The following is a 15645-nucleotide window of genomic DNA, read 5'->3' on the forward strand; positions in this document are numbered from 1 at the left end:
AAAAAAGGAGCAAATGTGCACCTAGACAAAACCATGGTGCACTGCAGGGGAGTTGCTGGTCTGACTCCTACCTGGCTCTATTATAAAGTTCAGTGTAAAAACTAAGCTGCCCAGTAAGTTATGTGCTACAGTACACGCAAGTATCCTCCCTGCATGGCAAAAGTTGGGGGACGGGGGAAGAGTTGCTCAGCAATATTTGTATATTTCTTTCTAAAAAAAAACCTTATATAAAAGTCTGGTCGCTCACAGAAGTGTTGGATGACAAGACATTACCAGGGGCAGTGATACAAGCCTGCATCATTGAAACCATATTTTGGGTGGGTTCCTGACTATAGATAGACAGTACTTAGATAGATGCCAGATGTTAGACAGTGAATAGTTAGACAGGGACAAATGGTCGACAGGGACAAAAGTCAGACACACTAAAGTTCGACATGTAAAAAGGTCGACAGGTACAAAAGGGGTCAAAAGTTTGTTATGAAAATGGTCGACACAAGAATGGTCGATATTTTTTTAGGGTTAGGCAGTGGCATCACTGTGGGGGGGTGTAGGCCGCACCCGGGTGTCACCTGCCAAGGGGTGACACCAAGGTGCAAACTGACACTCCCCCACAGTGACAGGAGCCGGGTGCTGCACTGTAGTATTAAGTGTAGCACCCGGCTCCTGACACTGTGAGGGAGCTGGCACTGTTACACAAGGCAGTCAGCACCCCGTGCACCCCCCTCCCCACTAATATTAAAAATGGAACCACGGGGGATCGGGCCACAAGGCCACGCCCCCGTCCCACGAGGCCACATCCCTTCTCATGAGGTCACACCCCCTTTTTGGGGGGGAGGCTCCCTGCACCGGGTGACACCGTGGGCAGGAATGTCACTGGGGTTAGGCACTTACTTTAGGACTAGGGTTTGTCACTTACCCCCACGGTTAGGGTTAGGTACTTACCCAGAAAGTTAGGGTTAGGCACCAGGGGGGAGGGTTAGGGCTGGGAACCAAGGGGTTTGGGTGAAGATTAGGGCTAAAAAAAAAAAATGTGTCAACCTTTTGTACCTGTCGACCTTTTACATGTCAAACTTTAGTGTGTCTGACTTTTGTCCCTGTTGACCTTTTGTCCCTGTCTAACTATTGACTATCTAACATCTGGTGTCTATCTAGACATTGTCTGTCTAATTACTGTCTATCTCTTATACCACATCCATTTTGGGTAGACATTTTCAGAGGAGAGGCAATTAGGCATAGGTTTTTAGGAGAGAAATAGGCCTGGTGTCAAATTTTGTCGGGCGGTAAGAATTTTAAGTTCATAGACTCTATGTCTTGTCTAATAAACTTTATCATAATTTTTTTTTTTATGAACTATAGTGGATGCACGGCCAAAGTCTGGGGCTGCTGAGGAAACAAAACCAAACATTTCTAACGACATAACTCTAGGAAAAAAAGCATCTCAAACTGCAGAGAACATGAATCAAAACTTAACTCCTGTACAAGCTGCACGTAGGCTTCCTCTGCACCGGCTTATATCAGACCCAAGCTTCCAGCAGCCAGCAGCAGAAAATGGTCCAGGACAGGAAGTAGTAGTGTGTAAGGAAAATGAGCCGTGCCAACCACAGGAACAGAACAACTCAGGAGCAGGTGGATCTCTGAAAGAAAGTGCTGATGCCTATTTAAATACTACTGAGAACATACACAATGTGATATCAACAACACAACCACTTACAACAGAAAGCACTGGGGAAAAAGCAACTGTTATGCCAAGCACACCTCCTCTAATGATAAACAGAATGGAACCAATAATGTCCAATGAGCTGGCTTGTGTAAACACCATTGCATTGCAAGAAATACTCAATAGACAATATTCAAAGCCCTGGGGTGTCCTGACTGATAACCGAATGGAAGGAGAGCACACTCATGAAAGTGTAATTTCTAAACTCCAAAATAATGTGTCTGGGCCTGTTGACAATATTCTTTCCAGTACCTTACAGTATTTACCTGAAGCAGTCATAACCACAGACGCAGATGCTGCAGGATTGCTGTCAACCGATCTAAAATCGACAATGTTTACAGCAAGACAAAAGGTGTATTCAAAGTCATACAATAATGAGGCAGCAATTATTCCTTCAACTCAGACAACCCAGATATCTGGAGAGACACAATCCGCTGAGATTCCATCTACCCCCTTATATAATGTACAAGTAGAGGGGAACAGGTCAATGGATGTAATGCCTGATAAGACTGTATATAGCTCTACTCAGGAGGATGTATATATGGCTAACACTAGTAATGCAACCACTGGCATGACCGAGCCCAAAATGTTTTTCGCTGACCAAGTATATGCCTATTTTGGAGCAAAACCAAAAAACCGAGTCACTTTTTGTTTACCAGAAGAGGCCAAAGTCACAACAGAGCTTCCAGCCTCTTCTCAAGATCCTGCTCAGTATACCTCGGTCATAGGGCAATATGGTCCATTTAATGTGGAGCATGTTCCACAAACTATATTGGGTCCTTCACAATCTGGAAACAAACGTCAGCATCTGTATAAGAAGTTCCCACCTACTGTGCAACAGCAAGCTCCAGCATTCAGCAAGGCTGAATTTAGGAAGTACCGTGTTCCCCAAAAATTTTCAAGCCCACTGCAAGTCTATGAGAAAAACATTGCAGAATATTCAAGTGAATGTACAACTCCTGAGTCACCTGAAAGCACTAATGTAATGCAGCGGAACATACTGGACAGTCAAAGTAAGAGAGTAGAATGTAATTGATCCTTTATGACATTTAAAATTATCTATAAACTTGAAAGGCAATGTGGCAAATGTTATTGTGCTTTTGCCTTTTTTTTTTTCTGTTTCAAGAGAGAAAAATATTCCCTCTGAGTATGTAGACTTTATTCTTGTAAATATGCAGATATAGCTTGGTTTGTCAGAGCTGTCCTATTTGCAATATGTCTGACTTCTTGAATTTCAGGTATTTAAAATAGGCTTCTCACTGAGGGGACAACAAATCTATGGCAGAATTGTTTGCACATTGCAAAACTAACAGCAAAAATACTGGGGTTCCCTGCACACTGGGGTACTAGTCAATTGGTGTGAGGTGTGTTGCTGATAGGGGAGGTAGCCCAACCTCACAATGGATAGATAAGGTTTTATCCATCGCGTTCAGGCCCTGATTCAGAGCTGGACGCTCTGACAGAGCGCTCGTTCTGAATCAGGGCCGGCCTTCTGTTTTTTTAGAACGGCCTCCTGGCCGCTCACATAGCTGTGGGTGACCACCCACAGCTATAGCAAGTGGCCAGGAAGATAGTCGCGATAGTCAAGACCATCGTGACCATCGGGCTTGCGACGAGACCCTTGTGGTAGGGTCTCATTGCCGCAAGCCCCAGAGAGCTTTCGGCTCTAACAGAGCTGAAAGCTCTCCCACTGACATCACTTGTGATGTCAGTGGGGCCGGCCCCAGATGGTAACGCTTCCATCTGGGCAGCCACCCCCCCGGCCCGCCCACCAAAGGGGGCATGCTGTCACTCAACATCGACAGCACGCCCCCTTTGGTGCGAGACCCAGAGCGACGGTTTGCCCGTCGCTATCCGGGTCTCGCGCATGCGCACTGGCCTACCATTGACCCGGTTGCGAGCGCACAACGCTTGCGACCGGGTCTGAATCAGGCCCTCAGCCCCTCTGTTGAGGCAGGTTCTATGCTGTGGTCTGTCTGGTGTGATGTGGGTGCTGGGTTTGTGAGAATAAAAAACAAGTTGTGAAAAGCATATTTTCATCTGCCCCACAACCTGTTTTTTTTTTCACAAACCCAGCACGCACATCACACCAGACAGACCACAGCATAGACAACACCACAACAGAGGGGCTGAGCGCAATAGAAAAACCTACCTATCTTTACAAACTAACAGGCATATTTATCACCCCCATTTCAGAGGCGTTTGTGATACGATAAATTGGACTAGATTGGCATTGCGAAATTTAAAAATGTTACATGAATGTATTAAAATTTGATTCCCAGCAAATCCCCTTCCCTGCACTTCTCGTTTATTTATCACAAATGAAAAAGACTGTATATCCACAGAATTTTGTTGTGCATGTGCAGCAGAAAAGACGAGAGCCTCCTGTATATAAAACTCACTGTATAATGGCAGCAATTATAGGAAAAAAAAGGATGGCTGCATGCAAAACATATAAATAACAATGGGTTAAACAAAACCAGTCGGCGCTAATTATCAAAAAAGTGTAGCGGGACTAAATAATGAGACTGAAAAAGCTGCTGTTACAAAAGAAACTCTGTAGTCTGTCCCAAGAAAATAATAACCATAAATAAATATAAGGAACTGCGCTAAATCAATCAGCATATATAATTTATCATAAGAATAAAGTATTTAATATAAACATTTAATAAATACATAAATGCATGGGACCCAGCATAATAAAAACGTAGGCAATTTTAGCATATAATGAACATAGAAAATACTTGACAGAAAATTATAAATAAACAAATATGATCTATTTGTTTATTTATAATTTTGTGTCAAGTATTTACTATGTTCATTATATGGTAATATTGTCTATGATTTTATTATGCGTGCAAGACATATTTACATACATTCATAATGGCAGCAATCAATCATGAAATAAAATAAAGCTGTAAGGATAGTATAAAGGTATTTATAAACAAAAAATACTTCTGAAACTACTGTTCCAAGGGACTGAAGCAGCATAGAACTCAGATAGAGAAAATACACAGGCAGGGTTGGACTGGCCCACAGGGGTATAGGGGAAATCCCCGATGGGCCCCACTGCCTGTGGGCCCACCCCCTCCTCTAGGTGTCAGGTTTCATATTATAAATTGTTACACTATTAGACAGTCAGTTACCTGGTGGAGCAGGACCACTGATTAACAAGGGGGCTTGTTTCACTTCTATAGAATTTACACCAAGATTTGCCTAATGGTTAGCCAACCGTTTGTGGTGGCAGACCACACCCCCTCTGGTGGATGACCACTCCCCTTAAACATGGGCCTTTACCACTGCTTTTTCCGGTGGGCTCCTCATGCTCCAGTCCGACACTGCACACAGGACTCGGCTGTGTACTCACAGGATCTGGCCTAGCTGTGTACTCACAGAGGAAGAGAAGAGGAGTGAACCAAAGCACACTTATCGCATCTGCTGCAAAGAGGGGAAACCTTTACTAAGGTTTCCGATTTATTTATTTTTTACATTTGCCATTAGTAACTCTAAACAGATCGAATTTCCCATTACGTGGACTGCAAAATAAAAATTTACATACTAAAAATATGCAAATTTTAGGACATGGAGGGGAATTATGCTAATTCTCTGCCAAAAGCCCTTTTATGCATTTCAGAAATACGAGAATACTGTGAAATGGGTGTGAAAACATCAGTTTTCACATTATTTTAGCAAAGAAATGATTGATGAATATGCCCCTATATCTCCAAAGTAATCTTTTATCAAAAGCTTTTGCCACATTTAGGGGTACATTTCACATTATTTTAGTATCACTGAAATGCATGAAAAGTTTTGAAGGAAAATTCTCCATGCCTTAAAATTCGCATAATTTTAGCATGATAAATTATAAAATAATACTGGAGAGAGCCTCACAAAATTAACGCCATCAGAGACTTCCCTCCATTCAGCAGGGCACAGAGGTAGATCCCTCCCTTGTTCTCCTGCTCTGCTATGCTCAACAGAGCAAAACCGATGTCACTGAGAGTGAGTGATGAGTGAGCTGCAACTCAGCAACTCACCCATCCCTCACACAACAGATTTTGACACCTGGCTGCACGAGGAAAGAAAATAATGTTAGTAATAGAAAATTAATTTAAAAAATAGCTTATCTGCACCCAGTGATCGGTGAGCTCCTTCTGTACTCTGTTAGCTGAACTGCTCCCGGCTGACATTTCAATTGATCACACAGCTCATCTGACCGGGTTACAGAAGGAGCTCACCGACCACCAATCCCTGGATGTAGGTAAGCTATTTTTTATTTATCTTCTATTACAAACATTAATTTGTTTCTGCATGCAGCCAGTGTCCTATCCAACACATGCTGCATGCTCATCTCCACACTCTCCACTGTTTTACTGGGCATGTGCAGAGTGTGATCCCGCAAGTGAAGGCTTTCACGTTTGAACAAGCCTATAGTGGACACATCGCCAGGACAGAGCTTTCTCGCAAGTTCTGTCCCGCCACCCACATTTTAATATATTCATCCGACATTTTCAAATATTGCAATGTGAATTTAGTCTAATGCAGAGGTTCCCAGACATGGTCCCCAAGGCTCCACAACAGTTCAGGTTTTAGAGATATCCCAGGTTGAGCACAGGTGGTTAAATCAAATTGGCTGAGGTACTAATTAAGCCACCTGTGCTCAACCATGGCTACCTCTAAAACCTGAACTGTTGGGGAGCCTTGAGGACGGCATTTGGGAACCTCTGATCTAATGTATCACATCACAAACGCATCTGTAATGCGGATTGTGATAAATATGGCTGATAAAATCAGATCACTATATTCTTAATTTCTATGGATCTACAATGTGATAAAATAAAATGTATTCATATGTGGAATATAAAATTAGCTTCGACATAATGTAATATGTAACACTAAAATAATTTAACATTTTACTTTTAGGTGAGAATAAAACAGTAAATGCATCTTTTACAAATCGATTTTCTGAATTGAACCAACAAAAAACCTGTCTGGAAAAACCTGAACAGAGTAGTAATGTGTTTATGAGGAATGAGGAATTATCAAAACCCGAGCACCCAGACCAAACCGTGCGTTCGCCAGATGCCCAAGGAACAGCGCAACTAATTTGGGAACAAAAGAATGTGGAATCCCAACTTTATCAATACATGGAACAGCGTCCATCATCCAGTGTGCAGCCATTAGCAGCCAAAACTCCCACTTATATGGTGGCTGATGAGGCCAAAGAAGTGGTGAATATTTCTCCTCTCATCAAGCAGAATTTGCCACAGACACCCTTCTCATTGCCTGTTACCACAGATGGACATTCCCATGCTCCTCTGAAACAAATGCTAGATGAGGGCACCCAAAAGGCTCCAATTTATGTCTCGGTCATGATTAGAGTCGATGACTTAGAAAGACTGTTTGGCACCCACTCTATCTCTGGTGGGGCAAGATCTGCGCATTACCTTGTGGAAGTTCCCGTTACTAATACAGCAGAAAACACCATGACAGGTCAGCAGAGGGCGACTGATACAGATTATGACAGACCATCTGAGGGTGAGAAACTGAATAAACATCTGCTTTAAAAGTACAAACAAACCTGGAAATCCTAGGTAAGAATAGCTCTGATAATATGAGGCATAAATAATACAAAATGATAGTAGGCTTTTCAAATGCATTAGAATCCCTCCAAATTTGTACTTTTATTAAGAATTATTTTAGTGTGTATCTGAGAGCATTTATTGATCCTCACCCAATGTCATCTTTACCCAGGAATAAATCTTTCCTTCACTTCCAAGTTTCCACATACAGCTAGCACACGCTGTCAGATAAAGCACATACATGGGCTGCTGCAGAGAGGCAGGGATGGTGGGCCTGATTCAGAGACTGACGGCAATTCAATTGCAACTGCATTTTCTCACGGATCACAGTTGCTAAAATATGCTAATACCGTCCAAAGCATAGCTGAGCATAGGGACGCCCACTGTTGCCTTCTCATATCCATATGATGACGTGCAACAAGGTAAACATCGGTACCACCGATGCACATCGGGAAACCATGGCATGGTATGTGGCAAGATTGACCAGCCGCAGACTCGGTCGCTCTCCTGACATGCAGTGAACTCTCGTATCGGCATTGCGTCTGTCTCTGAATCAGGCCCAGCGGCTGTAGCTGTGGGCAGCCACTAACATATGATTTGTGAGAATCCATAGGGCTAATGCGGGGATTCATGTGTCTGCAAGTGGAAACCTGTGTCTCTCATTGATTGTATGCCAACTGCAGTAACCGCCATCATTACTATCTGCACATGCACCCGCCGCATGCCAGGTATAAGACATTGGTCAGACACCGGCTTGCATACAGTGGTTTACCCTGCATTCAAAATATAGGCTTGTCGACATTTTGTCCAAATCACAGATGAACACTAATGCTGCGACAGGGGTAAATCTTTACGTAGCGGCAAATGCCGCAGCTGCTGGGATCTGTATTGAGACACCCACCAGCAGTTTTGTAAATCCATGCGACTGCATAGAAAGTCGCAGCTCAGTTGTAGATTAGTCGATTATCGCCTAATGAACATGCGGAACACCGGATCTATTTTTACTGCATACAGAATCGCAGGCAGAGACGCATCCTGAACACAATCGCGTTGCCACCCACAAACGGTCCCTGCCTGTCAATCACTTTGCGAATAAATGCTCACTGTGAGCGGCAACGGTGATGAAACTTGACGCATGCGCAGTGTAACTCACATGCATACGCAGATCACCGATAATGGCTCAGCTGGGTAAACATTGGCATAGACTCCATCCCTGAATCAAGCCCATAGAGCGGATATAACTTGCCAAAAGGCTCCAGTTTTGATTGATATGTCCAAGGGACATTCTCCCAGAAGTATGGTGGTCTGTCAAAATGCATTTCCAGTCTGGCTTTTTTATGTTTTTTTTAAAAAATGGATTCCTCTTGGAACTTCTTCCATGGAGCCAACTTGCCCAAAAAGCGTTGGATGGTGCGATCAGACACTGGCGTACATTGACCTTGGAGATCAGCTTGTATCTCTTGGCATGTTTTCCTTGGCTCTTTTCTAACATTCTCACTATCCTTCTGTTTAATCTGGGGTCAATTTTCCTCCTGCAGTCGATTCCAGGGAGGTTGGCTACAGTCCAATGGACTTTAAAAATTTCTTTATAATTTTTGCAACTATAGTCACAGGAACACCATGCTGCATGGAGATAGTCTTTTAGCCTTTGCCTTTAACATGATTGTGTATCATTTCTTTCTGATCTCTGGTCCATGTTCAGTTTGGTGCACACGATGGTACCAAACAGCAGAGTCCCTACTTTTCTCCATTTAATTAGCCTGAATGACTGATAAGAAGATTGAAGACATGTAATTCAAGAAAGCAATTAGTGTGGAATATCACTATAATACAATTATTTATAAATTTTTCTAAGGGGTACCAACTAATCTGTTCTGCCCATTTTAGAATTTCTTTGGAGAATACACAATATCATCTCTTTCCACAGTTTCACAATTTGTCCATGTCTGTATTTTGTCCATTCTGTGGTTTAGTCTTCCCAACAACTGAGCTTCTGGACCATGGAGCTCATTCAGACCCACTCGCTAGATGTGATCACTCGCTAAGAGCATATGGAAGTTCGGCTAAGTGACGTCGAGGCAGCCGCTCGCAGGGCAAGTCGTAAGCACTCCCACTTTTATTTGGGCGAGCGATCACTTTTTGTTTGTAGACGCCCACTTGCGTACGTCATCTCCAGGAAGTGCATGAAACCATTGGTACATCGAGCAACATCGAATGCAATCGCAGCGCTTGAGGTTGACTATACCCTGCTGCAAGCACTGCGAGCACTTCAGTGTGAAATTCCACCAAGTGACATGAACTATGACGCTGCCTTTTAATTATGCATGCCTCTAAAACGGTGTTGCAACACTCAGGCGCGCCTGTGTTCACACCTCCACTCCTCCGTTAGTAGTGCCCTGCTCCTGCTACCACCCACAAACTGCCTCTCCAGTCACTCATTCAGATGGGCTGTCTATGCTGGACGAGCGAGCCCTTCCAGACCACTCGCAGTGGTTCACGCACGTACATTGGGATGCATACGCATGCGCAGATTGGAAATATCGCCCACGAACGAGCGAGTGGCCGCTTGCGAGTGGGTCTGAATCAGGTCCCATGTCTGCATGATTTTATGCATTGAGTTGCTGCCACATTTTTGGCTGATTAGATATTTTATATTAATGAGCAGGTGTATTAAAGTGGCCTCTGAGTGTATACATTATGATTTAACCCTGCTGTTCTGTTCGGGTCTATTTGACCCAAAACTAAATTCATTTTGGTGTCAGTTCATTATTTATGTAAATGATTTCCATAATTTATGACTTTTATTTTTTTGTCAAACAGTTGTTATGATCAAAAAAAATGTTTTCTTTTTTTTCAAGTTATGAGTAGTTAGTACTAATGTACTGTTCGGGTCAATATGACCTGATGTGAATATTATACTAGTGAGTGACCGTAAATGTTTCGAAACACATTACTTCAACAATAACAATTATGAAAATTATGAATACTATGTCAGTTCATTGGTTTACATTTGGCTTATATCATCTTTTCACCTTTTTGTATCAAGTGTAATAACCCTGCTGTACTGTTCGGGTCTATTTGACCCGAAATAAAATTTGTTTCGGTGTCAGTTTGTTAGTAATTTTTGTTTGTTTTGGTTTGTTCATCTGAATGTTTATTTACTCTAATAAAAGTTTGGAGAAAATCCCTTGTTTGAATATTAATGAAAAGCGTCATTTTATGATACGGGTCATATTGACCTGAACAGTACATGAGTATAGTAGACCCGAGCAGAACAGCAGGGTTAATTGAGAATTACATCACTTTATACAGTTTTTGTTAAATACGATTTCTTAAAATTACATGCACATGAATATTTAAATATTTTTGTTGCCACAAATTGGAAGAAACAGGTTGAGGGGCAATGACTGGCAGAATTAGTAAAAATATTAGAAATAAAACACAGTCTGACAGTGACTTTAACAAAGGATTAAAGTGAAAAAAAAAAAAAATTACATTAAATATAATGTGTTTGCTTCATTATATAGTGGGTAGGAATATGATATTTTTAGCAGACAACTAACAAAATCTTTTCTGTTTTTTTATCTTATTTCAGATTTACACCTCTTCAGGATCTCAGGCCATTTTAGGCAATCTGTACTTTCAATAAATGGAATTCAACTTTATCTGTGTTACTTGTCCTTTCCCAATTTACTTTTTTTGTACCTTAAATCAGACTAGTAACTTGATATATCAAGATATAGACATGGTAATATAAGCACTGCTGAATTACATATCACATGGTGCCATGTATGTAATCGTTGTGCTATAAATAGTTACAGCCTGTGATGTAAGCTTTAAGTTTATACATATAAAGCATGGTTTTATTTGTCTAGCTGGGTATTTCTATATCACTTAAGATCTTTATTAACATACTGTATGTACTTGTTTGTTTCATACAATAATTTAGAGAAAATTTAAATACAAAACCGACCAATATATTTACTTATATATTTCTTACAATAATTTAGCGAAAATCTAAATACAAACATACCCTATGTAATGTAGTCACTGGCCACAGCATTTCATGAATGTTTGCTAATGTAGAAGTGCCATACAAGGGTCAGGGTCAAAGCAAGTTTTCTAGGCACCCTAGCAAAGCTTCACCTAACTGCCCCGGCCCCCCCAAATACCCTCTTTCCAACTCATGACATGCCATAAGACGGCCTCATATACCCCTGACATGCTACCCTATCTACCCAGATGCTCTTGACATGCCATCAGACCTCTTTATAAGCCCCCACCAGTCATCTCTACATACATTAGACATCCCCACGTGCCCATGACATGCCTTCAGACCTACTTATATTCCACTTGACATACCATCAGACATACTCACAGTCAACTGTGGTTGTTTAGAGCCAGAGAGCCTAAGAACCAAACTGTCACTTTACTTGAGTATTTGCAAACAGTAGCAATTAGCCTGAGATAACTGTTATATATGCGCATCAAGTTTTTGAAAAGCATGGTGACTTGATGATACAATCTCCTCTTCCTGCTCTGCATATTTAAACTGTCCCTCCACTGTGATATTTCCCAGGAGATTTGGACTTTAAGCAGGAGTGATTGTATTTTCCCCTCAGACCCCTGAAACATTAAACTTATTACTTGGTAGCACAGCAGACATCTCTCTATGGTTTACAACCTCAACCCTTGGGTTTTCCAAACAGGTCATGTTTTGAGGAAGCAGGTTGGATAGTAACTGACCATGCAAAATAGATTAGCTCATCTGTGCACGATTAAAGAATTCCACAAAATATAACCTGTTGGTGGCACTTGAGGACTGCAGCTGTGAACCCTTGGTATACACAGTACACCACATGCCAGAATTTGGGCAGATATTTTCATCTTCTCTTCTGGGCTTCCCCTCTACCAGCCATTGCTAACATTGCAATTGCCCATCCCATAAGGGCATTCCTGCAGTGCATCACTCATCCCCCTAACTTTGGTGGGGCAGGGCTAAATGTTGGAGTATAGCCTTTTTTTTTGCCTCGGCACTAGTGGCTAAGAGTTACTTTCTACATCCCTTTGCTCACCAGGGAGTATGCTGAATATGGCCCACTCACCAGAAAGGGGTACATATTTGACTAAATTATCTGTACCAAAGAGTCTAAAGGGGCCTATCCATTACACGATTTTTTGAATGATCCGACCAAAACCAGGAGGTTTTGGTCAGATTGTTCAAAAAGTCGTCTAATGGATAGGATGCAAACGTCCTGTGCCGTGCACTCCCGCGAACGACAAAAGAAGTCTTTTGCCGTTCGAACACGCTGGTCAATTTCTGCATATTGCTGAACGACTTTAGAAAAGTAATTCAGTGGATATGCAGTAAACAACCAACGGCAAATTACTTTTTGCCGCGAAGCCACTCCCTGGACACTCCCAGCAGCTGCCAGTCATCTCCTGTGCCCTGAAGTAGCAGCAAGCTGACGCCGGGGGACCACGCTGTATTTCAAGTTTTTAAGGTAAGTACTGGGGTCAGGGTACGGGGGGATACGGGGGTGGGGACCCACTGACCACCAATGTAAATGCACTGGGGGGGAATCGGTGGTGGTGGTCAGCGGCCATGCGGGTGGGTCACCCACTAATGTATCTTTTTGCAACCCATCAAGGGTACACCTTCTTTAATGAATATTCACTCCATTCATTAAAAATGTCCACTCCCTTGTCTCTTCAGGGACAATCCTTGGGCCTTGGCCTTTCAAGATATCATTCACAAAGTCTTTCATATTTGTGAAAGATTTTTTGCATGAAAGACTGTTTTGGCAGGAAAACTCTTTAGTCTTTCACAAAAAAAATCTTCTAAAGGATAGGCCCCTTAACTTGGAACTAAAACAGCCGAAGGAGGCAGTCCCAAATGCAGTATAATAAATCATCTTGTAGTACATTGCAAAGGGGCATAGGAGATGGACATTCCTGCTAGAAAATATCTGTGGGGAGAAAAATAAGCTTGACAAACATCTCCTGATACTGAGCCCTAGGGAGTTTATACAAGAGTTATTCAGAACCTCAATCAGCAGCTCACAGGAGAGTGTCAGGAAGGACTGTGGGCCTGATTCAGCAAGGATCACTATTCTGCCAATACGTACGCACTGCAGCTGCTAATATCTGCGGGGATATGCAAATGTTAGCATTCGCAATGCGATCTCAGCCTAACATGATGACGCCCACATTACACACATCCGTATACTTGGGCAATATAGTGAAATAATCTGTAACATCGGACTCTTATGCACAGTTAACTCAGGTCAGACCTAACTCAGGAATTGCTAACTTCAGCACATGATATGAGGCCTCAGACTGCGTATGGTATTGCAGTGGACAATTTATGCATGTCCCGGCAATGGCATCCGAACGCACAGGCACGCCTGCGTTTGTCCGAAGTCACCACCCACAAACGGCACTTCCTGTCAATCACTGTGCTCTGGGTCTGTGTAGCCTCTGCAAACGCTGTACCCATCACAATAGCTAGTTCGTGCACTGCGATGCATAGGCATGCGCAGAGCTAAAACATCGGCCAAGTGCGTGCATTCTCTCCTGTGCGTTCCTTGCTGAATCAGGCCCTATGTCCATTGATTCATTCCAGAATTTGTTTGGGAATGGTCTATTACCTTATGCAACACAGTAATTCATCAAGCAAATTCTGTCATTCCATTTACTTCTGCCAGAACTATTTAATAGTGGAACTAACATAATGCTGCCCTTGAAAAAATGCAAGAGGTGGATATTTTATCTACAGCCTGACTGAATGTGAATGGTCTCCTGGAATAACGATCCACCAGAAAACCTATTCTACCCACACCGTCCGTCCATATGCCATCAAGTACGATGGAAAGTCTGTCTCTCCATGCTGAATCTCAGGATTGTCCAATGACAGAAACAGCAACTTGTGAACGGTGAAATTGTACCTGTGTCTCAGAACAAGTCATAGTTTTCGTGTTGACCACAAGGGATTGCCCTTCACCTCCTGAGGAGTCTCAGCATCACGCTGATGTAGGAAGCTAATAAGATTACCAGTTGTTAGGCAACGCTTACATATCCCTACAATGTATCCACTCATGAAGGTATCTCAAGATAGCAGCATTACTATAATGAAGCAACTGTGGAAAATTGATACCCCATTAGATTTAGACTTGCAGTTTCACCAAGGCAATACAAGGGCACTTAAGCCTTCCAAATAAACTTTCAGAAGAGGTGGCTGCAGCACTGAAGGGGTTATCCCTCATGCTGCAGCGCCATTTTCAAATGAACCAAAAGTCGCTAACAAAATGCCAGCATCAGACACCTTGTATTGAATTTAGGTACTTTTATGTGTTCATACAGCAGTGCAGCCCATACCAAGTTTAATGGCAGTGGCAGTATGCAGTCGTTAACCCCACGATGCAGCGTGTAAATTAAGGCCAGCTGTGACCAGGATATAACCAGTGATGGCTCCAGAGGTGGGACTGCAAAGCAGTCCAAAATTCAAATAGGCGAGCCACACCAACTGCCAGTGTGTCCAGACTGGCGATGTTCGAAGGGGCAATTGGTGTGGCTCCCCTATTTAAATTTTGGACTGCACTGCAGGTCCACTTCTGGAACCGCCACTGGATATAACCGTAGGCTGCAGTGCTGAACCCTTGGGACCAGAAGCCTAGCTTTCAGCACCCCAGCACTACCCAGAGGCACGGATGTGTTGGCACTGTGTGAAAAGTGAGTAGCTTGCAATGAGAGGCACAGATGTGTTGGCACTTTGGGAACAGTGTGTAGTGTGCAATGAGAGGCACAGATGTGTTGGCACTTTGGGAACAGTGTGTAGTGTGCAATGAGAGGCACAGATGTGTTGGCACTTTGGGAACAGTGTGTAGTGTGCAATGAGAGGCACAGATGTGTTGGCACTGTATAAAAAAATGTGTGTAGCGTGCAATGAGATGCACAGAGTGCTGGCACTGTGGCAACAGAGGCACGGATGTGTTTGCACTTTTAAGCAGTGTGTAGCATGCAATGAGATACACATAATGTTGGTTCTGTGGGAACAGTGTGTAGCATGCAATGAGATACATGGAGTCTTGGCACTGTGGGAACAGCGCATAGTGTGTAATGAGATAAGACCTCCACTGGACTTCACCAGAGATCTCTGCAAGAGGATGAGGACTTTACTCAGTGAGGATCCAGGTCACGGCCCACTGTAACAAAGAAATGGTGTGAGGTGGCGCTTATCAGACACAAGGCAATAAGGATTAATAACCTATTTTAATCACAATAAAAATGCAAAATACACATATCCTAAAAAAAAACATTCACGTGCATATTAAATATCCAAACAGT

At 42.7% G+C, this 15645-nt stretch overlaps 1 protein-coding gene across 2 annotated transcripts in view; it reads left to right on the forward strand.

Annotated features, from left to right (window-relative positions):
• LOC148526878 (uncharacterized) overlaps positions 1–10973 on the forward strand; it is a 48679-nt gene extending 37706 nt beyond the window's left edge. For both annotated transcript variants that reach the window (XM_088469598.1, XM_088469599.1), the window contains exons 2-4: positions 1357–2730; positions 6641–7311; positions 10895–10973. In XM_088469598.1, the coding sequence (XP_088325724.1) occupies positions 1455–2730; positions 6641–7284 (1920 nt within the window). In that variant the 5' untranslated portion in view covers positions 1357–1454 and the 3' untranslated portion in view covers positions 7285–7311; positions 10895–10973. The remainder of the gene's footprint in view (positions 1–1356; positions 2731–6640; positions 7312–10894) is intronic.
• Positions 10974–15645: the final 4672 nt, after the last annotated feature.

The sequence above is a fragment of the Taudactylus pleione genome, unplaced genomic scaffold (genome assembly GCF_031769625.1).
Source record: "Taudactylus pleione unplaced genomic scaffold, aTauple2 ptg000093l, whole genome shotgun sequence".
NCBI classification, from domain to species: Eukaryota; Metazoa; Chordata; class Amphibia; order Anura; family Myobatrachidae; genus Taudactylus; species Taudactylus pleione.